The 26,655-nt window shown below is 33.2% G+C and overlaps 3 protein-coding genes across 4 annotated transcripts; 1 reads left to right on the forward strand and 2 right to left on the reverse strand.

The window, feature by feature from the left end:
- Nucleotides 1-596: 596 nt before the first annotated feature.
- Nucleotides 597-1,628, reverse strand: LOC122589375 (desiccation-related protein At2g46140-like). Its single transcript, XM_043761699.1, has 2 exons — nt 1,596-1,628; nt 597-1,505 (listed from the first exon to the last, which is right to left on the reverse strand). The coding sequence occupies exons 1-2, from the start codon at nt 1,626-1,628 to the stop codon at nt 597-599; spliced, it is 942 nt and encodes a 313-aa protein (XP_043617634.1).
- A 4,836-nt stretch (nt 1,629-6,464) lies between these two features.
- On the reverse strand, nt 6,465-17,161 carry LOC122585184 (carnosine N-methyltransferase-like). Its single transcript, XM_043757293.1, has 19 exons — nt 17,144-17,161; nt 16,677-16,899; nt 16,436-16,508; nt 15,072-15,115; nt 14,300-14,342; nt 14,059-14,229; nt 13,808-13,957; nt 12,993-13,055; nt 12,015-12,059; nt 11,798-11,877; nt 11,644-11,708; nt 11,490-11,556; nt 11,280-11,393; nt 8,791-8,864; nt 7,663-7,760; nt 7,524-7,583; nt 7,351-7,419; nt 7,203-7,256; nt 6,465-6,854 (listed from the first exon to the last, which is right to left on the reverse strand). The coding sequence occupies exons 2-19, from the start codon at nt 16,841-16,843 to the stop codon at nt 6,774-6,776; spliced, it is 1,518 nt and encodes a 505-aa protein (XP_043613228.1). The 5' UTR covers nt 16,844-16,899; nt 17,144-17,161; the 3' UTR covers nt 6,465-6,773.
- Nucleotides 17,162-19,791: 2,630 nt separating this feature from the next.
- LOC122605833 (beta-1,3-galactosyltransferase 7-like) lies at nt 19,792-26,392 on the forward strand. 2 transcript variants are annotated; one of them, XM_043778792.1, is made up of 11 exons: nt 19,792-20,064; nt 20,251-20,341; nt 20,428-20,474; nt 21,045-21,265; nt 21,364-21,427; nt 24,198-24,270; nt 24,354-24,474; nt 25,204-25,291; nt 25,388-25,513; nt 25,775-25,884; nt 25,970-26,392. In XM_043778792.1, the coding sequence occupies exons 1-11, from the start codon at nt 19,967-19,969 to the stop codon at nt 26,116-26,118; spliced, it is 1,188 nt and encodes a 395-aa protein (XP_043634727.1). In that variant the 5' UTR covers nt 19,792-19,966; the 3' UTR covers nt 26,119-26,392. The 2 variants fall into 2 exon arrangements, with proteins under 2 accessions (XP_043634727.1, XP_043634734.1); XM_043778799.1 differs by having other exon boundaries at nt 21,054-21,265.
- Nucleotides 26,393-26,655: the final 263 nt, after the last annotated feature.

Below are 26,655 nucleotides of genomic sequence, written 5' to 3' on the forward strand. Positions count from 1 at the left end.
ATCGCTATGGGTTTAGTTATAGCACATTTAGTAAGGCAAAAGGAAAAACCAAATTAAACTCAGAACTTGCAATCAGATGTTTTACTAGATTATAAACATACTATAATTTATATCAGAATGTACATGATACATGGACAAACCTATCATCGAAAAGTACATGCATTTCCCTGTATTAAAACTGATGGCTAACCTCTTCTCAATCTTGATTATGGGCTACTCATTCTGATCCTTTCTCTAAATTCTGTGCAAAATGAAATACTAAGGATGAGTAATGGTTAAGCTGATACTGATTACAACGCATATTTTGACTATCTGTGTTAGTATTGGTCTGTTTGGGTTATATTATTTTGATATAGCTCTAGAAATAACAACCAAAGAAAACAAAAAAAAATCTATTTCAGTCATTCCCCACCTATAATATATATTTGGGTCTAGTAATCCTGCTTGATATTCCTTTTGCCATCTACAATATGGCTTGTCTTACTACTTGGGACTCTCAAGCTTCTATGAAAAACCGCATATTATATTTTTAGCATAGACATGATGTCTTAAAGTTCAGTTGCAAAACTAGCAAGAATTAGAATTAGTATAAATGGTCAAACTACCTTGGGTTGGATGACCTCTCCGACGTCTTTGTTCTTAAACGTGGTTGTTCCACCAACCTTTTCGATGGGCAGCTTCATCTTTCCATAGGGTGTATCCACATCAATATGTCCTTTTATGGAGTAACCAGTCCCTTTTCCTCTAATCATGTCCCACATAGCAGAACCACAGTCCTTGGGCCTAAAGTTGAGTGGGATTTCAATCTCACTGATATCATTTTTCACAATTTTCGCACTTTTTGTAAGCTTGGCTCCTCCGATGCTCACATCGCATAACCAAATCTCATATTTTAGTTGATTAAGTCCCAAGTCAAAGTCATTCTTGTTGTCCAACTTTAGATGGAGAATTGCTACCGTCTCTTCAAAGGAGAATTCTTCAAAGTGAATCTTTTCAATGTAAACATCAGGCCTGTAAGGTACCGGGATTTCACCAGTTTTCTCTAGAGGCAGAGACACCTTACCGATGACTGGCACATCCACAATCAAGTCAACTTTGACCTTGTATGGTAACATGATTCCTGGTTCTATATCAGCATATACCTTCTTTATGTCATCATATACAATGGTTAATGGTATTTTAATAATCTCGGAACCACGTGCATGAATTGTTCTAGCATCCGAAATCAACCCAGACGCTAGTTTTCGTTCATTGCTCTCCACCAAGTACTTAATGTCGACTAAAGGGATTGGAACAGGATTTTGGTTTGTGACAATTACATCAACAACAAGATCAGCCTGCTTAAGATTGATTTTAGTAATATGAATCGCTGCAAGTTCTGCAGTTGGTTTTCCAAACCTTACTTTGTCTTCAATCTTCTCACCAATGTCATAAAAGAAACCCTTTACCTTCCCAAGAAATCCACCGTCTTCAGCTTCTGTAGTTTCTTTCTTTTTTGCTCCTTTGTCCTCCGTTTTTTGCTCCTTTGTGACTTTCTCATCTGTTTTTGGTTCCTTTGCACATTTATTTTCTAATTTTGGATCTATTCTGCATATTTCTTCTGTTTTTGGCTTATCAGATGATGACATACCTTTAAAAAACAAATATATGGTATCATGTCTTTCACTTTACATAAACATTGATTTCATAGTCAATCCTCCTAAACCTTATAGTATAGAAAAAGCAGGGGAAAATAGTTTTGAGTAACATTAGTGTACCAACTTATTTCTTTGTTCATTATCTACGGGTCTACCTAATTGATTTCGTTTCTAATCTTTCTATTAGTTTTAGCAGTTGCTACATCAATGCAAATCGATGGACAAGCAACCCGAATCGTGCAGTTTTTGAGTATCTTGTCCAAATGTCATCTATAAATCATCGATACTTCTAGAGTAGATTCCATATCTTATGGTCACAAATATCTGCTCTTTTGTACTGCTTATTTCCATCTTGGATTGCTCATCAGATTATAACAGATTTTATAAGAGTTATAACAGGTAGTTACTGAAATCAAGCTTACCATGTCTGCAATGGCACACTAAGTTTCTGGATTAAGTAGATAGTCTGTTAGTCTTGCCATGTAATTCATTAAATCTACGGGTAACTAGAGAGGAAATCCTATTGGCAGTACTTCAGGTGCCATTTTCTACACTTTTTTCCTGGTCAATCAAAATGTCAACATCTCTTCTGGTTTTTTTACCACTAGCTAGGCCACATTGTAGATACTTAAGGCCTACCAAACTTACATTAGTCATATTATGATCTTTCTACTTGTTTCCGGTGATTAAATCATATCATAGCAATGATTAAGAAACATAAGCCGACTTTAACTTGGAGATCGTTCCAAAGGTTGCCATTAAAGGCGGCTAAACTGGCCATGAGCCTTAAGGATTTCATTGCTTCCAACCTAATTGTGGAATTTGATCAACTTTTAACTTGTGTTGATCAGTCCACAATTTTCAACTATGAACTTTTGATCTTCCTACTTGTTTCTTGTGATTAGAATTAGATCATATCATAACAATGAATAAGAAACATACGTCTACCAAAATAATAATATCATCTAGCAAACATTGAACTTTTAGGTTCGATATTGTGACAATGCAATCCTAAAAATTGAACTTTGGATAACTAATAGTATTGGCATGGAGTTAAGCAGTGGCGGAGCCACATGGAGGCGAAGGGTGGCCACGGTCCATCCACAAACCACAATGTTTATAACACTCTATATTTGTAGTATTCTTTTTATGTATAGTTTAGTCCAAAGTTAAGCAGTCCACCAACAAAACATAATTAAAGTCCTCTCCGGCCTCCTAAACGGCTAAACCTCAATTTCTGGATATCACAAGAATGAACACACTCCACCTGAGACCTTTTACTTGCTACTTTAATACTCCTCAAACAAAGTTGGTCACTCTTTTATGCGATATAATTTGCCTTTTAGGTATATGAATTGCTCGTCGAATTACATACATAGTGCATTAGTGCAAGTAAAATCGCGTGAATATGAATTTGGAATTTGGTTCGATCATATCATATACGTATGTGTGAATTTTCAAAACACATTCAAATTACATATAAATGATCGATGCTTGGACGTGATCACACTAACATTCAAATTACATATAAGTGATCACACTAATATGATGAAAATAATAATAAACATTTTAACATGCAATCATCTTGTTTTATGATAATAACTAACTAATTATACAAAAATACAACAACAATACTCAATCCCGTTAAAAGTAAGATTCAAAAAGGTGAGATGTAAACCGTTATAATTCAAATAAAAATGACTACTACAAAGTTATATAGAAATAGTACGTACCTGGATAATATATAATACTAGCGAATTGTGAAAATATGTTGTTTCGAAATTGCACCAGACAGCAATCAACACAAAACCAAAAGAAGAACAATTCATTCATATTCATATTCATATTCATATTCATATTACATTACATATACGTATTAAAACACGTGGCAACGCATAGAACTGGAAAGGACACCTCGTTTTCTTTTTATTAGCACACCCTGGCTATGACACGTGGCATTATGGGTACTTGTGCAAATTTTAATTTAAGTTACAACGAGGTAAATTAGACGGCATAAAAAGTGCTTTATTAATGCAAAGAAGTAAAGAACGACACAATGCCGTGTTATATTATTAGGGTTTAGCAAACAAAGCTGCTCAATTGGCAAATGTATCCCTGATTTTTCTCATAGGTTTTGGGTTTGACTATTAGAAGTAACAAGTCTGTGGGCTTATCGTCTACATCTCGTAGTTTAGAGTACGTGCATGGCTTCAATATTATACAGTGAGGTGTTCCCTGTGATGTCGAATACCGACCGACTATTAAAAAAAATTTAAAATTTTTTTATTAGAGTTTATTATTTTTTAAATTTTTTTACTAATATTATCTTTTTTTTAAGAGTATTATATATCTTGTTTCTCAACATAACATATAATATTATGTAAATAAATAAAAGGAAATGTTAAACGTAGCCCCCGGGTTATAGTTATTTTATTTAGACATACATGATACTGTTGTACTTCGATATTTATGCATATTTTCAAGAGGTGATTATATAGCAGGGGCGGATCTATGTACATGCAAGGGTATGCACTTGCATACCTAAGCATTATATGTGCAATGTAAAGTTCCAGCTTTTTTGGGTTTTAGTAGAAAAGTCGTTGATTAAATGGTTAACATCCTGCAACATTATCCCTGATTCCATTCTCTTGTTAATGTAAATGTAGATACAGGGAGGCGGCTGAATAGTTATGGTAGGCTAGGCATGTGTTTAAGGCCTCCAATTAGTTAGGGCCCCCAAATTTAAATGGACTAAATTTTATTTTTTCTACAGGTTGTTGGGATTATAAGGATAATTACTTCATTTAGTAGAAAAAATAGGGTAACTCTATCAAAATGTTAAATTGAGCCGCTCGAGGCTCCACTCCTTTTTCTGAACATGAGAGGATAGGTTGAGATTTTTTCTAAGGGTATTATGAATAAGTGATAGGGGTATTTTGGGTTTCACTTAGTTAAAAATGAAAAATGAAGGGAACAAATGTTTTATAATGAACTAGAGATATGTATGGTGGGTATTTTTTTCTTCTATTAATTAAGAGATTGGGAGTAGTTTGCAATTGACGGTAGAAAACAAATGAAAATATCAATAAGAGGGCTTTAACTATAAAAGACTTAGATGCTCTCATGTGCTATACATGTGACATAATTAGCGGTTTAAGATGTTAGTGGATCATACTCATTCACAAAAACATAAAATTTGTCTCATGTAGAACCACCAAAATGATTGTTTGAGGCTTTAAAGGAAGACCTCCAATTTAGTCCCGCTTAGAGTCTCAAAAAACCTTGAACCGGCACTGGATACAGGCAAGCAAGCCGCCATTTGATTAATTGTTAGTCACATATATCTGACATATATGTGGCTGTTTTTAGTTCAGAGAAAGTAAGCAAGAAGACAGAAGGAAGAATGGATCCGAACGAATGCATGGAACCTAAAATGGATGTTTTTTATATGTTTAAGATTTTAAGGTAGATATTTTTTGGACTTTCTTGGGTCAGGTTTAAATTTTTAATTAACATGCTGAATAGTTAGCTCATATATAACTTCTGAATGATTATATATAAGAAAATAAATGTATAATATATTTTAGACCCATAAAAGGATTTATTTAAACCGTCTTTTATTTTTCCAGTATTTTAATACTTCCTCCGTCCCAATTTAAATGTCATGTTGACTAACTTAGACCGTAAATAACTTTGTTTGTATTATATGTTAGTTGATGAAACTTATATGAACGAAAAGTACATTAAAAACCCAATCCATTCATATATTTTATATCAAGTGTTACATGACACAAATAAAGTTATTTACGGTCAAAGTTAGTCAACGTGACAATTAAAATGGGACGGAGGGAGTAATATAATATTTATGGTCCATTTTGTTAACATTAAGATACTAGTGTTTTGATTAGTATAAAAGGTTGATCCAAAAATAGCAAAAAAACCCAAAAACCCGACGCGGACAAAAAAACGTTTTATCATTAAACTTACATACCTTTTTTGTATTTTTAAAAACTAAGCCTTGGGGCTATGTTTAGCATGTCCCATATAAATTATGAGATACTAACATGATATATGCTGGTATTAATTTTATCAATGCAAACAACCTTTTGATAACAAAATAATGTTATACTATTGTTATAAGTCAAAATTTGAATTAGGTGAGATAACACTAATATGAATAGTAATATCCAATCAAATGGTTCATTTTATATCTTTTTGTTTAAATAAGCTTCAACTTTTTAAAGAACCCCGTCAAAATTATTCATTATTATATAACGAGAGAAAGGTACTCGTGCGTTGCAGCGATGATGAAGGTGATGACGGGGTGGGGATGTAATAGCGGTGATGGAGTGATCTACCTGACGTGCTCCGCCCTTAGCTATACGGGTTCGACCCTTGGATTTAAAAGTTCGTCGAACGTATATCGAATGACATATCTAATGAAAGAGAATGAAACTTTAAGAACACCCATATAATTTTTATAATATATTGATATATGGTTTTTAAGATAAAAGATTTTGAATAAATTAAAGAAATAAAATGTTTTATTGAAGAGAAGAAAAAAAAAATAGTATATAGATAATTAGATACTTGATATTTATTAACTATTTATTTAAAAAGTATAAACAATGTTTGAGTTTTTGTCTTTAGCTAGTATAATATTTAGGAATATGATTAATTTTAAACTCCAATTCGTTTTTGTTTCCAATTTACTTCATTTTTTGTTTCATTTTTTTTTACGCTCTCGAGCTTTTTTTATCCATTTTACATATATAGAAGCCATTGCTGTTGAAAATCTGATACTGCAACTTTTGTTTCCATACAGTGTAAACAACAAAAAGTTGTATAAAATTATTTCAAGTTCGCTACACCATAGATCATATTAACTTATAATGAACACATGAGTTACTCTTATTATTCTAAACATATAATTATTCTTCTATCCTCAACAAATAAAGTTCATATATAATTTGGGGAGATTAACTTGAACATTCTGTCAAACAATGCAACATAACTTTGGGAGTTGTAACAATCGCTGAGGCGCTTTTCGGAGATGTTGATGCTTGCATGAATCGAATATTGCTAAAGTAGAAAAAAACTAAACAGATCCATAAATATATTTATGCCGGTTTCTATTCATTCATCCATATCCTGTTGTATACTTGTAGTTGCTGATGGTTTCTTTCGCATCGTCCAAAATGCTGAAAAATAGCGATTCTGCAAATCCAATAAAGGAATGTCAGTAGTCTCCAAAAAATTACTTCATTCAGATTTACAGTTAAATTACTGTCATGCTCGCGGGTTTTAAACAATTTGGATATAATTAAATTTTGACTTTCATGGTCAAAAAAGTCACATATGATTTCAGATAAATAAGCTCAAATAATCGATTTGGAGAACCAAACTGGCAGTAAGAAAAAACATATCAGCAAAAATGCACGACTGTCTAATAGTCCCTGCATCATCAGTTATGATTGTAAGTATTTAAGTTAAAGTAATATACACCAAGTACTAATGATACCATCAAACAGATAAAAGAAAGATTAAGAGAGATCAGAAACTTACTTGCATCATTGCTCGTGGATTTGTAGTATAAGTTGTTTCGATGGTCTTCTCGACCTGTTCTCCAAACCATAAAGTTATAAGCAAATTACCCACTAATACCAACAAAAATATATATATATATAAAGAAAGAGGTGGAAATGAGATTGACCTCCAACTGAAATCCATAATGGATTGCAATCCTTTTCACATCTTCCAAACTTAATTCAATTGACATTTCCTAGATAACCAGAGGGTATAAGCAATGTTGAAAATGAAAATCAGAAATGTATTCAATTTATGATGATGAATGAAACTGCATTTGTGTTTAGAAAAGTTGCTTACATCATCTTGGCCATACATATCTGCGAAGTGATACAGTAGAGGACCCAAGTTTATCCAGACCTGCCAACAGGTGAACCTATAAATTCCATACGGAAAGTACAAGATATCTGATAACAAACAAACCAATTATAGTACTTACTCCGCCGTCTTTAAGAATTCTGGAAATGATTTGAATATATTCGACTATATTGTGTGCTGTATCAAGGAAAAAGCAGGTCACAACTGCATCCCACGCCGCTGCAAGTACAATAACAGGCTCATCCTCAGTGCCGCTTGCAATACTTTTACAAAGCGTGCAAATTTAGAATAATAATTCAATTGAGGGGAATTTCAATATGGAATTTTTGTTTATAGTAGAGGGATTGGGATCCAATAACATCACTTACTAGATCTAGTAAGGTACCTCACTGGGTTGACTAAGGCAACATATTTACAAGGTTTGTGCATAGATTCTCAATTGCAACCACTTCTGATACCAGAGAATTATGGTGAAGGCAAAATACCAAATATAAGAATGTAGGTCAATTATCTTTTTATTTGTTCTAGATCAAACACTGGAACTATATACAAAAATAACCCTTTGCAAATTAAAATATCGGGGTAAAATTAAAAACATGAGCTTTTGACTCTCAAATACGAAGGCTCTAAAAAGATTTGTGACTCTCCGATACATTTCAATTAATATTTACTGTGTAATCAAAAGCATAAACCTACATTTACCAATACGAGAGATAGTGTCCGCGCGTTGCGGCGGTGAGATGGTGGGGGTGATAGGTCAAGTTATGGAGTATGATTGCCAAATGCCTTAGCCGTACGGGCTCCGCCCTCAGATTTAAAAATTCATCGAAAGTATATCGAATGACATCTCTAATGAAAGAGCATGAAATTTTAAGAACACCCATACAATTTTTATAATTTATCGATATACGGTTTCTGAGATAAAAGATTTTGAATGAATTAGAGTAATAAAATGATTTATGGATGAGAGAAAATAATAAGTGGTTGAGATTTGAGGAGAGAGAACAAAATGAGTGGTTGAGATTTAAGGTTATTATAGGTATATTAGATAGAGATATTTAAATTAGTGAATAAAGAATAAGGGTATTTTGGGTAATTCAAATCATCTTTTCATAAAAAAAAAGGGCAAAATGATTTATAAGATGGTATTATATATTAGATAAACAGAATAAAAGAAGGCAGTACACCAATTGTGAAAGGGGAAATAAAGCGATGAGTAAATTATTTAGTGCATTTAGTATAACCCTACCTACTTGGCAGGGTTCGCTATAAACTTCAACGAAGTCACCACCGCACATGGAAAAACCTTCAGTAATCCCTGCACTGTCACCATAAATAAACAATTTAATTTTTGAGTAGTACATAAACTAGAGAGGGGACTTTAGAGACACATGGTAGAATCTGTTGCATAGCCCACGCCATAACTCTACCTTTTAAATTACGACCATGCTAAATCACTAGAATACCTCCAAAAGATCATACAGGGTAGTGCTAATATATTCTGGTGTCAATTCAGTGAATATGTTCCCAAGGTGAAATACTAGCATGTTAATTCCGCAAGCTTTATTGATGTCAAATAATTGTAACCATATAAAAGAAGCATTTCTAAATTACAAAAAGTTGTAAGGTACTAGTGATTATAACACACAGTAAATAATAATCAACGAATAATGCATATTGTTAAAATATTATGTAGTAACACTGAAATAAGCGAATTCTGCCAATGAAAAGAAGACGCACAGATAGCTAAGAGAGGCCAATAGCAGTGAAGGTATGAGAAAGCGCCGAGTTTGGGAAAACGTTTTGAAGAGGCAAGAGTAAATTAAGTACATCTTTTTGTTTGATTTCTTTTTTCTCTTGGTGGAACATGTTGTAATGTCTCTTTCAAGCAGGCTATGCCAAATTTTGGAAAAAACTTCTAAAGTGACAGCTAAAGAACAAGTTGTTGATTTCACACAACCTGGAAAAAGTGATGTAGAAAGAGAGAAAGGAATGAGAAGGAAGTCCTAAGAAACTTCGCAGATCCAACATTGTTCATTCTTCATCGTGATTAGCTGACTAACTTAAAATTCTCTAGAGACAATCCAGAATATTTTTCGATTATATGTCTGCTATTCATACTGAGAACAAATACTGTGTTATCTGCAAAATTATACATAATACAAAAAGGCAAATTTCTTATAACTTCCATTAACATCCTTGTCGTGCATTAATTTCCCATTCAGGGGCACAACTTTCAAAACACTTATGAGCAAACCAATCATTTTACTGACTAGGGTAACAAAGCAATATTAATGCAAAGTATTGTGAAGTTAAAAATCACAGTTATAAGCTCAAAGTCCTTGCTTCTGCTTTACTCATCTTTAACACTTTCAACGGCTCAGACTGCTAGTCATTAACACTTGAACTTCGTTTCAATCACATAACTAAGAAAATCTTCCGACTCAATATTCTAGGAAAATTTGACTAACGGTCTAACGTGTGCTTTGATGGCACATTACTGAAAGACCGAGGTCTGGGTGAAGCCCGAAGATAGTAAGAGGAGCTCATGTGAATGTAATAATAAGAGCTGAACAATCTACAGTAAGTGATTGCCTAAGACCAACACGAAGATAACTTAGAGACTCCAAGTTGGAGTTATAGTTATACCAATTTAATAATCTTACAGTAAGTTGCTATCTTTCAATTTTACCCTCTTTCAGAGATCGTCACCTTTATGTACATGTTTCTGCAACATGAAGCTATGTGACTATATCCTACAATGTCTAAGATGGTACACTGAGACTCTCTAAAAGATTATGACAACCATCGATAAACACTGATGTTAACAACCTTATATTATTGTCCAATCCCACAAAAGAGTAATTTCCTATTACTAATATAGTGGTAATTTAACATGGTCTAAAGGCATTGATTTCACAGGGTTGGAGATTCTGACTGAGTTTACTCCCCAAATACGGTGTCCACTTCCTAGTCTCAGCCTGATGATTGGGATAGAACAGAAGAATAAAAAACGGTTTGATATAGTTGTTGCACCCTTTATCCAGCTGCTTAAACCGTCTATGTTGGTGAATTGAAATCCACATCATATATCTTATCTTAATCTATACTAAAAGACAGTAGAACCTATGATTTATTGACCAATCACATCGCTCTATTTCATCAAATTGACTCTCTCTTATGTCATCATGTAGTTTAATTAAAACTAAAAACCCTAATGATCATTATCCAAATATTTATTATATTAGTATTTATATTAATATTTAGAGAAAACGTCTTACTAATTTACACATTTTCGTTTTCCATCAATAATTTACACTTTTTAGCTCTAAATACTTAATTTATATTTATTACAATCTTTAACAATCAACTTGAGAAGATTTTTTATAATTTTTCATCATTTAATTAATTAAAAAAATTTCAACATATGAAATATTGTCTACAAAAAAGTATTTCAAAAATGAAATACAATATATTTATATATGTGTTCAATGTTCTGGAAGTATATTCTTTCAAATTTGTTTTTACTTACATTTTTTACATTTAAATTTATATATTTAATAATTTATCTAATCTTTAAAATGTTATAAACAATCCTGTGTATTTTACACGGGCATAAATCTAGTACTAACTAAATGACATCGTAATTCACATTCCAGATGATTTAGAATTATACTCATACAAATAGAGCGCAGGAACCAAGAAAAAGTGCATCAACATCATAAGCAAAATGATTACCCAGCCGGATGAATATCTGGAACGGAAACTGAGCGAAGTTGATCAGCATCGGTCAGTGAATTGCAATTGCTGTGAATCCATGGATAGATTGTCCATTCCTCAACAGCTTGAGTCCTGACCACAAAGATTGATAGTTAGGTAAGTTAATATGAAAAGGAGAGTAATCAATTTCTATGTCATAAATATTAACAGGTGAAAGAGCAGCTCTACTGATTGAGAATAAAACTTGAGCAGATCATCATGTAGTATGAAAATTCATTTCCTTGACTTGCGAAACCTATATATCAGAATAAGATAATCACATGTCAACATTGTAGTGAAACATTCTTCCCATAGCAAATTTAGTTTGGACTATAATGCGTACCAAGACATGAAATTTCCAAGGCCAGCCTTCCTAATCCAGCACCAGGAACTAGACAAGTAGGGGGACTACAAAGATGAATAACAACAAATTCAGATATGGCTCCACATCATATAAAGAGTGTGTTGCTTAAGCAACAAAAGAAAGCGCTAATCACCTCTCTACACTACGATCTGGAAAAAGGCGTTTAAGTTCTTCAAGAATAGGCGTGTAACATTGATCTCGTTCCTTCTGTCCCTGTGATCAGAAACCAAAAATCAACAATTAAGTTAATCAAGTTTGTAGCTTGTGTTGTTGCAGTGAAGAAAATCAAATATTGAATCCTACATATATAGGAGAGAAGGAAATTATTAGAGAAGAAATCAGTGTGGTACCTCAGCAGCCCAATCTCTGACAATATTTCTGATAACACATCTAACCTGAACATCACAAGCCAAGCACGCTTATTTTAGGGGGAAAATAACCTATTGAATAATTTTATTGGTTGAATACGATAAAGCAACTAACCACCTCTTAACCAGAAAGAACAGAGAGAATGAACTTCATAACTGAATAAAAAATCTATGTTTTTAGTACACTGACATGCTTCAGCACTTATACTGTCCAAGTGTCGATAAGTGATAAGTCATGCTACCCAATGACATCATCTCCACCATCTCTATCTCTACTAATATACAAAAAGAATGGCCTTGGTCTTAGAATTCAAATTTTTAAGATCATAGATTTTACCCTTACGGCCCTACTTTACATAGAATTAATTTTATTACTTTAAGAAAATTTACTATCATGCCCTTACTAATAAATGCAAATACATTAATTAATCATTTCCATCTTTAAATATTCCAATAACAACATATACTTGTATATTAGAAAATCCAAAGCCACCGGCCACCGTCACCCTTTGGCCCATGTACTAATCAAAGTTTGCAGATTTTTGTTATTAAATTTGATTTAGACTGACACTTATAAAAATTGAGAACTCATTCACCAATGTGCATTGCGCGAATACACTTAGCAGCAAACAACAGAGATACCAACATCATCAGTGAAAAAGATGTCAAAAACCATCACAAAATACCAAAAGTATGAAGGGTACATTCCTTTAAGAGATAAAAATATAAAAAAGGATTTGGGATGACTTATGGCATTACAATACAGTCTATTGTGAGGAAGAGAAAGGAAAGGAGGTTTGAGGGTAGTAACTGCCAAGACTCCAAATCTACAGATGAAATGCTACACCCCAAGGTAAGATGACCAAAACATACGAATTTTGTGAGCTTCTCACACCAATCATCATTGTAATATATAGCCTAAAAGGATGAGTAGATGAATCTAAAAAAATAGAAATATACCTTGTCAACATCCACTAGAGGAACGTGAAAATGGGGCATCGGCTCTAGCATATCAGAAGATATCTGAAAATAGCATATAAAGAAGACAATCATTATCAAAACTGAAGTACATGTTAACAATATTAAAGGATAGAAACTAAACAAGATCAATATGATAATAAAACTGAAATCAACTAACATAAAGATACAAAGAATCTAGGTGTAGAACAGCTTTCATACTCTGATGCTCTTTAAGCCAACTATCTAGATATGATACATTGGTGTAAAAAACACTAACTGATATTAACTGCAAGAGTTGATAGTATAATTATGGTAAATCCCTTAACAGAGAAAGGTGTAACTAAACATGTCCATGTCAACCATAACAATTAAATTAGCATATAAAAATAAGCAAAAACATACATGTTCATTTGGGTCTAGTAGATACTGTCGATCTGTCATGGATGATGTTTTAAGTTGTATTGACTAACTGACTAACATATTGGTCATACGTGAATGCTTACTAAGTTCATGTAAAACTATTTCAAACTGAACACTATACAGTATAGTCATTCAGCACAGCTACAATAACAGTAACAAAAACACTTGCAACGCATGGCATATATGAAAGGAACCGAGCACAAGTCTTAACATACGAACTATCTCAGAAGTGTAGTTGAAGATCTATGTGCTTATGCAATAACCATGTCTTACTTATGCTTAAAACCATGTCAGAAATGTAAATATCTTTACATACTAAGAAAAAGTTAAAAGTGATAAAAGGAATCTAGCAACATCGAACTGAGGTAAACAATGGAATGAAAAAAGACGCTCACATTCTTGTGGGAATCATTAGCCGTATTAGAAAGACCCTGGTCCTGGGCATCTCTACCGCTGTCACAACCACCTTTATGAGTGTCTGTTTTGCATTCTAAATCTACAGGGAAGTTTTTAGACTCTGGCTCACAGCAAGTTCCATTCTTCTCCTGTATTATGCTATAAATATCAATAAGAAGTAACAAAAAATGGATTCGTAGTTTTACAATAACCACTTTCAGGGTTTACCAATACAAATTGTAACATGTACCTCATGCCCACAGCAAGCTTCAACAGATTTTGCAAAATGTGCTCTTCCGCTTATTGAGGCCGATCCACAACAGGGATCCCCGTCTTCTGAGTGATGATAACCACATGAACCATTATTCAGATGTTCACAATTTTCATCATCTTGGCTCATATCAACCGGGGGCTCAAATGCCTGAAAACACGAGCATTAGGCCATTGGCAGAAATAGGAGAACAAAGAACATATAGATCCAAATAGCATACATTTAGCATTTCAAAAATGAAATGGGTATTTTCTGAGATACACCTGCAAAATGAAGATAAAACTGGTAAGTACCATACAAATACCATTGTTAGCTGCAGGAATTAAATAAAGACACTTTACATTATAAAACCTGAATACAGATTATCAGAAAAGAAAACACTGACAGACAACTGAGATAAGAATATGGCCAATTCCTATTAGACCATGGTTAGGATGCAAGCTCCAAAAATGTCAAAATTAATATGTTTCAAAACTCCTATTAGATGATGGTTTGGATGGTTTCATAACAAAATAGCATTCTTCTTCAGCTGTACAGTTGTACTTGATCCAAATAAATATGTGTAATCCAAATGGCTTAGAAAGTTAATATGTGATTGTGATTCCAATGCATCTTTTAATTAGTTTGGATGCTCTTCTATTCTACTTTACTCAGTAGACAAAAAAAGCCATAAATTATCACATATTAAAAAAGGTTCAACAAGTTTGACACAGGTAACAAGTTCACACACATCCCAAAACCTAACGAATTCAACATAGATTGTCATAAGCAAGGGGATAAGCATATTATCACATTTAAGGGTAGGATATGCGTTGTCATAGTACATAGTACAGGCCTTAAAAATATTCTTCAAGGAAGCCTAGGCAACCCATCTATAATAAAAACCGAATCCATAGAATTACTTGCTTCACTATAACCTCATGCGCCATGTTGCAAAGCTAATAAGTCTTGTATACATTTATACATATTAATACAAGTCTCGAGAGACATACCATCTCATTTTCTGATATTTTAAAGGAAGGTGCGCCAGGAGAGCCTGCAAAAGATTAGAAAAGATATAGTAAACTGTTTTTACAAAAAGAGTTCTCAACCTATCATAATATATTAGTTTAGATTGACTTGATTATGCAAACTCATTTATATGCAAGGTGAGATTTATATATAAAATCTAATGCATTGGGAAGACCGCTTATATAAATGGTGATGATGTACCATCCTTAAGCCTCCGGACCCTCCGGCTTACACATAACTAATGACGAGGTTTGGAGCATAAATACTTGACAAAGGTAGCAAGCAGGCTCCGAACCCTCCGCCTGATTCACAGACAAACAGTACGCTGTAGCACGTGCATTAGTACGTACGGCACGTGCATTAGTACGTACGGCCCGTGCTCATGTCTCCTGGCCAACGATCTTGACACAGCTGGCTAAAGGTGACGAACGCATGTCGGGACTCGAGATATGCCGTTAAGTTGACCGTTAGGCCCAATTTCTAGATCCTTCGGCCCAGCTCTCAAACCCTTTGTGGGAGGCTTATAAATACCCTCCCACAAAGCCTCTAAAAGGCCAATGCATTCTACAGACAAAAACACACACACTTGGTGGCGTGAGGTAATATCTTGTCTCACACTATTAAGGAACCGCCAACAAGTCTAGAATCATTTACTTTCACCCTCAATCCATCAAATACCATTTTCTCATACCAGATTAATCCCTTCTTAATTTAAGTGTATCTTTACCCTTAAACAAATGGTATTGCAAACATAAACATGTATCTTTTGATAAGTATATGCATCAAAAAGGGAACTTTGGACGTCAACTGTCATGATAACGATGGTGCTCAAACTAGCTTGTAACCTTCGTTGACGAAAAAGTCCATGTTCAAAACTCTGACCTCTTTTTGTTTCTGGTGCATTGCATATGTAAGAAGGATTCTGGTGTCAACACATGTCTGACGCACCATTTTTCCACCTTGATGCAACAATAACTTTTGCAAGGTGCAAACAAGATGCATCGGACATGTGTCACTTCCAAAATCCTTCCTTTACTATGAGAAGACTTTGCTCTGAGACCTTACCCGCATTTTATAACAAAACATCCACATAAACCAATAATAAATCAACAACTAATTTGCAAATGAAAAAAGCGAATGATGTATCCAATCCAAGAAAACAAAAACATAAGGATGAAATGTAGGTTACAATGATACCACAACAAGTTTAGGCAAAATGGGTACACATAAAACGAGCTTAAACGTGCATTAGAATTACTAAAACCGGATGGCGCATTAGACGTGCCACTGTGCCAGTCAATTGTGTTTGAAAGAAAAAAAAAAAAAAAAAAACAAAAGGGTGTACCTTATGAGACAGGGGAAGCTTTCTAAAAGATCTTTCATATCTTCTAACATCCTCCTCTGCGGCTTCCGGATAGCTGCACCAATTCCACACACACACACAAATCAAGATTTTAGCTAAGGTTATGTAAGCAGCTAAGGTAGTAAAAAAAAAAAAATACTATATAACTTCCAAACAAAAACAAATTCATTTATTTGTTAAAGTTAATTACTTGTAATAAAAAGATACATATAGATATATATACTTGAGATAAGCAGAAATGATGCGGCGAAGGGATTTGACTTCCATGGCTTCTTCTTCTGCTTTTCTCCGCCGAATTTCTTCTTCTTCTTCCTCCTCCTTATTTACCTCCGTAACCTCACTACTCATGATGATGATGTTCTCCTTCTTGTCGTTGTTGTTTGACGACATTTTCTTGCTTGTTCCTTAAACCTCAAAGTCTGCTAAACAGGTTGTTTTACTGAAGACTTCACAAAAACAAACAAACAAACAAATGGGTTTTAGTCATCCATCTAGCTTAGCTAGGGCTGATTATATCCGACCCACCCGTGTATGAGTGTATCATATAATAATCCACCCGCTATTAAAAAAATAAAAAACTTCTTAAAATTCAAATTATTTTAATTAAAAGTTTTATTGTGTAACATTTTTCTTCCTTCACAGGTTGCTATGTCTATATTATCACGATATCAATTGAAAAAACGAAAATACCAATATGTGTTTCTCACGTGGACAATTTAACAGAGAAAAACTAAACAAATTGGACAAAAAAAAAAAAATTTGATAGCCTTAGCTATTTTTTGTTAGCCTTTGAGTTTCATGATTAAAATTGTAAAACTTGTCAACCTCATAAACTAAAAAGGATAATGTTTTCTAAAATATTTATGGTATTACTTTTATATGATTAGAGTCCAACACAATAATTTTTTATACCAACTTTTGAAGTTTCATTCTAACCATACCCAAATTTGCATTTTTCCACTCGAGTCATGCCTATTACTGACGATCGTCTATTTGACCATTAAGTTAAACCACGTATCATGCACGTGAAGTATCTAACGCGTAATACTTCGGGTATCATCCATGTAATTTACCTTAAAAATAACTATAATTATAAAAATACTTATTTATAATCATTTATTTAGTTAGATAAAAATGATATTTACTACGAGGGAATAGTTTTTTTCCCTTCAATGAAATCTGTTGTTATAAATAAATAATTGATACAATCGTGCGTTCATTATTATTATTCTTATTGTTATTGTTATTAGGGTTATTTACTGAAATGGTACCTGGACTATCCACCATATTACTGGTTTCATACCTATAACTTTAAAATTACTCTCATCATACCCCAACTTATCAATTTTTCACTCGGACGATACCTGACTTGACGGGCGTCAGTTTGGCCGTAAAGTTAGGGTATGACTACCGTAAATTTTAAAGTTTAGGTATGAAACCAGTAATATGGTGGATAGTTCAGATATCATTTATGTAATTAACCATTATTATTATTATTATTATATTATTACTATAATTTCTTGTAAATCCTATTAATTTCTAATGTAAGTGATGTTTTTACTATTATTATTATTATTATTATTATTATTATTATTATTATTATTATTATTATTATTATTATTATTATTATTATGGTTGTTGTTGTTGTTGTTTTAATTACACAAAGTATTATTTAGGAATAAATAATTTTAAAAAGTACATTGATATTTTTTGTAAATATTTACTCTTATTTTATAAAAGAATACTTTATTTTTATAAAAAATATTGTAAATATTTAATTTTTTTTATTAAAAACTATTAATCAATCAAATTATAGATCCATGATGATTTTATTTATTTCATATTTATTTATTTTTTATTTAAAAAAATAAGTAAATCGGAAGCAGTACATTAATTTCATGTAAAACATTGATAAATGAACGTGAAGTCTTGAATGGATACCACCACATGGAGTTGATTAAATCTGTTTTGAGCTGATTCAAACCTTACATAGTAGTTGTACATGTACTAATGCAATACAAGAAATTATGATATGCTTTCCGGTTCACCTTTTAAAAAAGAAGATTGAAAAATATTTTTTATAAAAATAAAAACTTTGTACTAAAAATGATCTTTTATAAAAGAAAGTATTCTTTTATAAAATAAATATAAATATTTACAAAAACAAATATCAATATACTTTGTGTAATTAAAAAAAAACAACAACAACAACCATAATAATAATAATAATAATAATAATAATAATAATAATAATTACATAAATGATATCTAGACTATCCACCATATTACTGGTTTCATACCTAAAACTTTAAAATTTACGGTAGTCATACCCCAACTTAACGGCCAAACTGACGCCCGTCAAGTCAGGTATCATCCGAGTGAAAAATTGATAAGTTGGGGTATGATGAGAGTAATTTTAAAGTTATAGGTATGAAACCAGTAATATGGTGGATAGTCCAGGTACCATTTCAGTAAATAACCCTTGTTATTATTATTATTGGGTTATAGTGAAGGAAACAACGGTGATAACAACTAAAAAAATAAATCCAATGATTTTTGGTCTCCAAAAACTAAAATTTTGTTCTGCATTTTGGCCCAAAGCTAACCCAACCTTACCTCTAACAACACCCAACTACAGGTCGTTACAACTATTTTTTTCTAATATGTCTTGTTTTTAAAATTTTATGAAAAAACTAATGTAAAAACAACAACACATATATTTCTCCATTCAATCTCAATCACATAAAAAATGATATGTTCTCTAAAAATTAAGTTAAATATAATTTAGAAATTATAAATCGATGACATATGAATTTTATAAAATCTCCTTTCAAATCTTACTCATATCTCTTAACTGTCTAGGCTTAACTTTTACACGTATCATCGTTATGTTTAAAATAGTTTTTAACTATCTATTAATTTTGTTTTTTATTATTTCTTATTAAAAAGGGAAGTAATATTAGTACCAAATAAGTTGATTAATTTACCACAACTTATGTATTAACTATTTATATGATTGTTTTATAACACTTATACAATGTGTGAATGTGATAAAACAATCAAGTTCGATGATACGAATACCATTTCCCATTTAAACACACCACAAGTTATGGTTTTGTTGTTTGACATGAGTCATCTAAGATATTGACATTGTAGAGTGTAGACCACCAAAAGTAAGACTATACAAAACCAAAGGACAAAAATGGAATTTAATGGAAAACAAAATATTGGCATCTCCAAACCTCAATTTCATTTAAAATGAAGAGGTGTTGTTTGTCCATATTTTGACTATATATTGTTTCAAGTACAACCAACTTTGATCATAGACTTGACTTTTATAACATTTCACACATTCATACTCGTTTAACATTCCTCAATCTCTCTGTCTATATATCTTTCGATCTATACACATGATACATATGGTATAAAATAATATAATATTTATATTTAAAAAGTAATATGCATACATATCTCTGTCTCTAAATTTACCCGCCAACGAAAACCAGGAAAAAGATGAAGAGCAACAGAAACAGTGGAGGCAAAGTATCACCAAAATGGATCATCATTTTCAGTATCTTTAGTTTTGTATTAGGCATGCTGTTTACGAACAGGTCAGTACATATATATATATATATATAATTTGTATGTATAATATATGTTTCTTGATATCAAAACTGAAACCTCGGGGTTTAGTGCATACTTTATTTGATCGGTGCCATTAATTTCTTGATGGGGTTTTTGTAATTTGATCATATTATTATAAAAATTAAATCTTTATGGTTTTTGACTAATTATAGGGTGTGGGCTCCACTTGAATCTGATGGGAGAATTATGAGAAGGAAGGAACAAGAATTGAAATTTGTTAATAATGATTGTTTAACAAATAAGGTAATTATTTGTTTGGTCTTACAAAATATTTTTATAGGATTTTCTTTTTGTTTTATTGATGTGTTTCTTTTATTTGTTGTTTTCAGGATAATGATTTGCTTGGAGAAGTTCATAAAACACAAGAAGCAATTCAGTGAGTGATTTGTCATTTTATCTTTTAGAAAGGTTATTTTTGTATTGTTATATGTGTGCGTTTTTGTGTAGTGATTTAGTAGTATTGATCATGTTGTTTTGTGAGTAATTATGGAGATGAATATTTTAGGCATGTTTTGATCTTATTGTGCTTATGATATTAGCTCGGAAATGGGAGGGTTATGTATTTTGATGAGTTTCAAGATGTGAGGTCGACTTTTGAGTACTAAATATAGAAGATCTTAGATCATTCGAATGGTGAAATCACTATTCATACAAAAAGATGGATGTTTTAAGGAATGAACAGAGGGATATGAGAGTTTTATTCTATGGGACTAAAAATTCTGTAAAAGGGAAAAGGGGGGTCACAAATGATAGCCATTCCATGCCTTTATCAATGTCTGCATACCCTGAAAAACATTTGTAGTGTAACACAAAAGAATTTGTTATTGCGTGATTTGCGTCCCTTGAAAAAAGTAGTACAACAATGCGGTTTCCCAGATTTGCTATTGCTTGAGTACGATGATCTAAATTTGTATCACTTTGAAAGATGATTTGTTGCATTTTGGAGGTCTATCAGGAAACTTGGAAGCTCAATTTCAGAGCTGCGGTTGGAGCTCCCAGGCAATCAAAGCTCACCTGAGGCAGCAAAGCATGAGGAATTGCATTCTAACAAGACAAATGGAGACAAGAGTGAAACAAGGAAAAAGGTGTTTATGGTTATTGGTATTAACACTGCTTTTAGTAGCAGAAAGAGACGTGATTCGATTAGAGAAACGTGGATGCCTAGGGGTACTGCTGCCAATCATCTGTTTATTTGTATACATGCATCTATCTTTTTTATCACATTCTTTCCTAAAAATAGTTGCCCTTTGTGTTTTTTCAACTAGGTGAAAAGCTACTTCAGCTTGAGAAGGAAAAGGGTATTGTTGTCCGTTTCATGATCGGACACAGGTGATTCTTTCTTCCTTTCTTTTTCTTTTTGTGTACTCTATTTAGAAATGATTTTTTGGGTTTTTTTTAACTAGCAAAAATTGCTGTCGTAGTTTGGGGTGCAACACATTTCCATGTGAATAGGTAGTAGACGCAAACATATGGCCGCTATTTTGTTTACTTAATATACTAATATAAAGCAGGTCAACTCTGAAGTGCGTTTGCCAAATTTTTGACTCTAACCAATTAGACTATTTGATTGTTGAATAAATGTATCTGGTTATGACTACTAACAGTACCACTTTTTATAAGTCAAGTCTGAAATATTACTCTTGATCTTTTAGTTTTGAGGTAAGTCTTCAATGTATAATGCAATACAAAGACAGGGCAGAAAATTCCACACATCAAGTCACCATCACACCAATGTCTTCTAGTTATCTTCCTACCAACTTCCATAGACACCAATGTCCTCACAAAAGTCACCATCACATATATTTATGCTAATTGTCCACTGTAGAAGGAGGTTTAGGAAGATAGTCAGGAGGGTTTAACATTTCTTACAGAGTAATAAGTTAGTGTCGGCTTAGCGAGTTACAGTGTCAGTGGTCTAAAAAGATCTTGAAAGTTTTCGTGTTTTTGGTTAACTGTCCTATTCTAAAATTGGCACCCTCTCTTCTTGCACTACATGTTCTGTTGAATCATGAACCTCAAATTGACTTAAGAACCAGTTATATTATTTATTCCATTAACCAACCCAAAAACCCTGGTTCAGCTGACCCAAAACTCAGTGCAGTGTCTTAGTTTCATTTGAAGACCCCTAGTAATCAATTAGAATTCTGAACTGTGGGTCTTATGATGACCCGAGTCCTTCATGATGTTTGTCCTTCATTAATGACACTTCTGGTTGACTATAGTTAAATCAGTCAATTTCATCAGGAAGAAATTCATTCAGGTACAAGTCTTGTTTTTTGAAATATCTAATTTGACATATGACATTAGTAGTATGTGCCAAATCAAGCTTTAAATTTATAAACTAAAACTACCACAGAACTCACTACTACGCACTCACGGGCAGTGGACCCGATCGTTTGTAATATAGTTAAGAGGTAAGTCTGAGTTCGTTCTCAGGGACTGTGAAATGATTAGTTGCTTGTAAAATGGTTTGGAAAACGGGTGTTGCTTCGAAATTCTTTTTTGACAATTAAATAAATTGGTTTGCAAAATGATTGCATAAATTTAAAAGAAAAATTCAGACAAGATAATTAAAAGTCATCCACCTTGACTTCCCTTGACTTCAAATGTGATTGCATTTGATAAAGAACAAATTCTCTAGAGTTTAAAAGATAATCGTGACTAGATTAAACTACTCACGTGGTACCACCAACCGTGAACAAATTATCGAATCACCTAACTACTAGTCGAATTACCCAAGCCGGTACCACCAAAACCAAGACAATTCTTCTAACAATCAGTTTAATTGACTATCAAATTATCAATTGAACCTATGTGACAATAACATGGTACCACCAACCGATATCAATCACATTGACAAACTTAATCTTTTCTTAAAATGATATTCACTATCATACCATGAACTAGTGATAATTACTTATAGACAAGTAACGTTTTAAAATCACATACACATTCAACCGGTACCACCAACGAAGAATCATATGCAACCAATATCGAAATTAATTAATGAAAAGAATTAAAATCATCAAGATCACGGAACAACGATAATTAAATAAACCCTTTTGAATTAAAAATATAGAAATCACATTATCCGTCTAGTTTCATCAAGGTGAATGATTAAACAGTTAGCCACTCATGATCAATTCACAATAATGAATAAAATAGAAGAGAAACATGATGTACCAATTGTTTGAAGAAAATAAAATTGCAAGACAATAATGTAGATACGATCTAGATGGGTGCCCGTAATTTCTTCGATGAGTCCGCCTAAGTGAAACACTTGATTGGAGAAGGAAGAATCCTGATAGAGCAGCTCCTAGAAAGAGTTTGGATGCAGAAAAATTCGTTCTAGGGTTTGTAGTTATACCCCCTTGAAATCTGATGTTTAAGTCGGCCCAAAAATCTTCCAGATTCGTCATTCACTGCGGCGCAGTGGCTATCGGAGGCTCCACTGCGTCGCAGGTCTTTTTCACTGACCTCGTGTGTGCGTTTTGCCTTCACTCCACTGCGGCGCAATCTCCCCATGTTGCCTAGACTGCGTCGCAGTCAAGCCTTTGACCTGGAATCCTTGTTGACCTTCGATGATCGCGGCGCAGTGGACTTAATAACAACCACTGCATTGCACGCCAAATCCACTGATCAAAAACCACTCGTGTATGGATCATCACTGCGGCGCAGTGGGCATAAGTCCACCTCCACTGCGTCGCAGTCTACTACAAATCAGCCAACTTCTTTCTTTTTCAACTTTTAACATCAAATTACCCCTTCACTTCTACTTGAATTGACTCTCGACATCTAGAATCTTTATCTTGGCCAAAGATCATCCGAAAATATGACAAATGAACACGTAACCTGTTAAGCGCCTGAAAACACTAACAAACATCATAAACACGCCAAATGCACATAAAATCGACTTAAAACATGTAAATATATGGCCAATAATGATGTGGGTAATGGGTATAAATTAGTCACATCATCATCCGTAAAATATTTTTGCAGGTAGTTGGTAGAAATTTTGTTTATCACAAGCAAGGAAAAATGCATTTATATTTTCTTTTGTTGCTTAAAAAAATATCTGATTCTTGGTTTTCTTGTATAGTGCAACATCTAAGAGCATTCTAGATCGAGCCATTGACTCTGAGGAAGCTCAACATAAAGATTTCTTTAGACTTGTAAGAATGAAACATTATTCGAGTAATACTTGACTGTCTTTGAGTTCAAAGTTGAAATGAATCTGACCTCATAATCTCCACAGGAACATGTTGAAGGGTATCACGAATTGACAGCCAAGACACGTATATTCTTTTCTACAGCATATGCCAAATGGGATGCAAAATTTTATATCAAGATCGATGATGATGTTCATGTCAATCTTGGTACATTGCCCTCTACCTTATTTTCCATCTGGAACTGTTTATTTGTTTTACTCTCTTAGTAGCATGAAATTTGAGAGTTTTCATTTTGTGATGCTCTATAAGAACAGCAACATCTTCGTTTCTTCAAAGAAATTTCCTCACAATCATCTATTTACCCAATTTCATTATTACAAAAAAAATGACTTGGATTTGGGTCCATGTGCTTTTTTGTTACAGTCATCTTTATAAGGAGTGGTTTATGAAGGTGCATACGTAAGGAAGTTAATCTGTTTCCCTAATAAACTTTCAAATGATCTACTTCACGTGTTAAACATTCTCATGAGTTCTGGCATAGCTATGCAAGTAGTTGTGTAACTATAGGAATATATATTTGTTAATACTTGATACCATAAGAAGTTAATCATTAATGATGTGACTAACTTTTACATGTTCATATAATCTGAAGAAGAATAGTTTTGTATTGCCAAATAAAATGCTTAGGCTTTTGAATTAGAATGGAAAATGACTAAATTACTCGAAAGAAAAATGGGGTTGCTATATTTAAAGAGCTAATGACTCTGTCTTTTTGGATGGTTCTTGTTCCCAAAAATTTAAATATTAATTCTAGACATGAACAAAGGAAGTGTAATTAACCAAATAGTTTTCATGGGCTCTTTACTAATTTTTTTCATTATCTTGCTGTTATCTAAATGGGAAATTGATTATTTTTTGGTCAAATCTGTGACACAGGCATGTTAGCTACAACTCTGGGACGGCATCAATCAAAACCCAGGGTTTATGCAGGATGCATGAAATCTGGGCCCGTTCTTTCCCATAAGTAAATTCTACCTACATTTCATTGCTTCATCACATTATTCTTTAGCCAATAAGTTTAGCCTAAGTTCTTTTTTCTTCTCTAATTTTTGTTGCTTAGAAATGTCAAATACCATGAACCTGAATACTGGAAGTTTGGAGAGGAAGGAAATAAGTATTTTCGGCATGCAACTGGACAGATATATGCTATCTCGAATGAACTAGCTGCATACATCTCCACCAACCAGTAAGTCTCCATTTTGTGGTTCTGGAAGTCCGACACAATACTCTTAAAATTCTCTATACTCGTATGAAATTCTTTTATGTTTTTTTTTTCTTCTCTTTCTTAAAAGTTTTGTGTGGCACCAACTTTATATCAAAGATGAAATACATTTTATATAAAAATCTGAAGTTCAAAAGGTGTTTGTTTCACTCTCTAAAGTCAAACGTAGAGTAACAGTGACTGTTCTTATTCATTAACCACAACACATCGGAATATAATGTTTAGGAAAATTTTGCACAAGTATGCAAACGAAGATGTGTCTCTTGGCTCTTGGTTTATCGGTCTAGATGTTGAACATATCGATGATCACAACATGTGTTGTGGGACCCCTCCTGGTACGCCCTTTTTCTGTTTCGTGTTTCTTTTAGGAGAGTGTGTGGTTTATTTTTTGAACTATTTGAAAATGTTGAGTTGATACAGATTGTGAGTGGAAGGCAGAGGCTGGTAACGTGTGCGTTGCATCATTCGATTGGAGTTGCAGTGGCATTTGTAAGTCAGTGGAAAGGATCAAAGAGGTTCACAGGAGATGTGGTGAAGATCCTGCGGCTCTTTGGAGTGCACAATATTAAAGCTCAACAACCTAAGTTATGTCAGAAAATGATGAGCTCATATGATGATGAGATTGCTTCTTCTGCGGCAGTTATTTTCCGGGCGGCAGTTATTTTCCGGGTCAAAATGTGAAAATTATATAAGTTTAAGATAACTGTTACTGGAAAGAAATTCAAAATTTTGGGGGATATGTTGAGTAGATTAGTGTTCCTAAGACAAATCTGTTAGTTGTGTCTATATTGTTACATATATATATATATATTATACAAGTAAAGACAGCAACATTTTTCATGATTTTATATGAAATACAAAATGAATATGAAATATGGAACTATGGTGGGTAAATTTAGACCATCCATGAATATGCACAAAAAGCAAAAAAGAAAAATAAAAGAAGCTAATCCAAGCGTAAAAGGATGTGGTTTTCTCTAAGTAACGGTGTGTATATATGAGCACAGGGGTTGCCGTTGGAAGTGTAGAAACAGGTTTACCATATGTAGTGTGTGCTGCACCTAGAGGCGTGGGGCGCAATTCGGAGGGCCAAGGTGCCGTGCAGG

The sequence above is a fragment of the Erigeron canadensis genome, chromosome 1 (genome assembly GCF_010389155.1).
Source record: "Erigeron canadensis isolate Cc75 chromosome 1, C_canadensis_v1, whole genome shotgun sequence".
Taxonomy (NCBI): domain Eukaryota; kingdom Viridiplantae; phylum Streptophyta; class Magnoliopsida; order Asterales; family Asteraceae; genus Erigeron; species Erigeron canadensis.